The following is a 1,824-nucleotide window of genomic DNA, read 5'->3' as shown; positions in this document are numbered from 1 at the left end:
TGATGGAGTACCTTAAATTTATATTAGAATATTAACTAAATGAGTGGGCTACTTAAGTTAGGTGAAGTTGCTTCAATTCTCAGGGTTTGACGCTTAACGTTATGCATCAGCACACAGTCGGTAAGAATTACGGAAAACTTGTGATGAAGTAAATTATTATTAAGTGGAAGATTCCACAAAATGAAAATAAATTATGCTGAAATTACTAACCAGTTTAGTAAAGACTCTTTGTTCTAATGTTCTGAATCCAAACAAACAAAGAATATTATGCATTTATTTGCTTGAAATTATTATTATTTGTAAATATAATTGTTGTTCGACTTAATAAGGCAGCGTAAGGCCTGGGTAATATTTCAGATGTAAAGTGAACAAAATTATTGTAACTGACTTCGATTTTATTATCACTTTAAAAATATTTGATACTTGTTTTGTTTCCTTTTGGGGTGCAAAATGATTTTGTACAAAATTAAAAAATTAGTCAGAGCCTTAAATGCCGATCCCTGACTTTACTTGGGCCGCAGCAATCTGCCAAACCGCTGCTGGAGGATCAGCTGGTCTCCTGGAAGTTTTATTCACACATCCTCTGGATGTTGTTAAGACCCGAATGCAACTGCAGGGGACTCAAGCTCAACATGGAGAAGTACTCTATCGGGGATTCTACGACTGTTTCAGTAAAATGTATCGTTATGAGGGTCTGTCTGGTTTCTGGAAAGGCATAATGCCACCTATTATATTCGAAACGCCCAAACGAGCATTTAAATTCTTACTATTTGAACAGTTTCAGCGGTTGTTTATGTTCGGTAAGCCAGAACGTTCGGCAATGACTTTTGCGTTGTCTGGTGCTTTAGCCGGAACTCTAGAGTGCTTTTTCCTTAATCCTTTCGAAGTGGTCAAAATTACACAGCAGGCAAATCGTTATGAGTCTGTAAATACTATAACAGTTGCCAGGCAAATAATAAAAAAAGATGGCTTCGGTCTAAGGGGACTCGGTAAAGGCATTACGGCAACTATGACACGGAATGCTATATTTCACTTTGTATTTTTTGGCTTTTACTATGGACTGAAGAGGCAACTTTCGCGAAGAGATGTTCCATTAACGGAATTCTTACAAAGAACTTCATTGGCATTTCTTGCAGGAGTTTTGGCTACTCTATATTCAGCCCCCTTTGATATGGCCAAATCTAGAATACAAGGACCTCAACCCAAGCCGGGTAAGATTAAATATGAATGGACCCTAAGAACAATGCAAACGGTATATCGAGAAGAAGGATTTCGTGCCTTGTTTAAGGGTTTATCTCCAAGTTTAGTGCGTATAGGTCCTGGTGGGGCTTTAATACTATTAGCCTATGAATATGGATATGATTATTGCGAAAGTAAACTAATTTAAAGTATGATGCTCTTTTACTGTTTTTCTCTTGAACATTTTATATTTTTATCACTTTACTTTCTCTTTACCTTTTGTTCTTCTTCCTTCATCATTTATCTCAATTGGAAGACATTTTCCGTATCGTGAAGAGAACTTAATGACCTCTAATTGCTACTGCATCTCATTCTGACCACCCAAAATGAAGTGGGCGTGTCAAGTGAACAAAAGTGCGGGGAAAAAAAAACGACGAAGGATGTTATATCTAACCAAAAGGAAATGTAGTCCAGTGGCTCACTTAGTTGACTCCGAGTACTTGGCATAAATTAATTATAATTCCCTTACAGACTGTTCATTCTAATTGTAATTGTTGTTATGGTTGACTTCTAATTGTTGTTCCAGCTCTCGTTGGTGTTGGTATTGGTGTTGTTGTTGGTGTTGTTGGGGTTGTTTTTGTAATG

The 1,824-nt window shown here is 36.8% G+C and overlaps 1 protein-coding gene across 1 annotated transcript; it reads left to right on the top strand.

Moving 5' to 3' along the window:
* The first annotated feature begins 432 nt into the window (after positions 1-432).
* LOC137572101 (mitochondrial 2-oxodicarboxylate carrier) lies at positions 433-1,391 on the top strand. Its single transcript, XM_068283885.1, has one exon. It carries the CDS (start codon positions 491-493, stop codon positions 1,385-1,387), a length of 897 nt encoding a protein of 298 aa, XP_068139986.1. The 5' UTR covers positions 433-490; the 3' UTR covers positions 1,388-1,391.
* The last annotated feature ends 433 nt before the right edge of the window (positions 1,392-1,824 follow it).

Source organism: Drosophila tropicalis, unplaced genomic scaffold, assembly GCF_018151085.1.
Source record: "Drosophila tropicalis isolate 14030-0801.00 unplaced genomic scaffold, ASM1815108v1 contig_201, whole genome shotgun sequence".
Taxonomy (NCBI): Eukaryota; Metazoa; Arthropoda; class Insecta; order Diptera; family Drosophilidae; genus Drosophila; species Drosophila tropicalis.
This window is presented reverse-complemented; position numbering and strand designations above follow the sequence as displayed.

What these genes read in the sequence shown, in the direction of transcription:
- LOC137572101 (XM_068283885.1), top strand. Translation starts at nt 491, where the DNA reads ATGCCGATCCCTGACTTTACTTGGGCCGCAGCAATCTGCCAAACCGCT.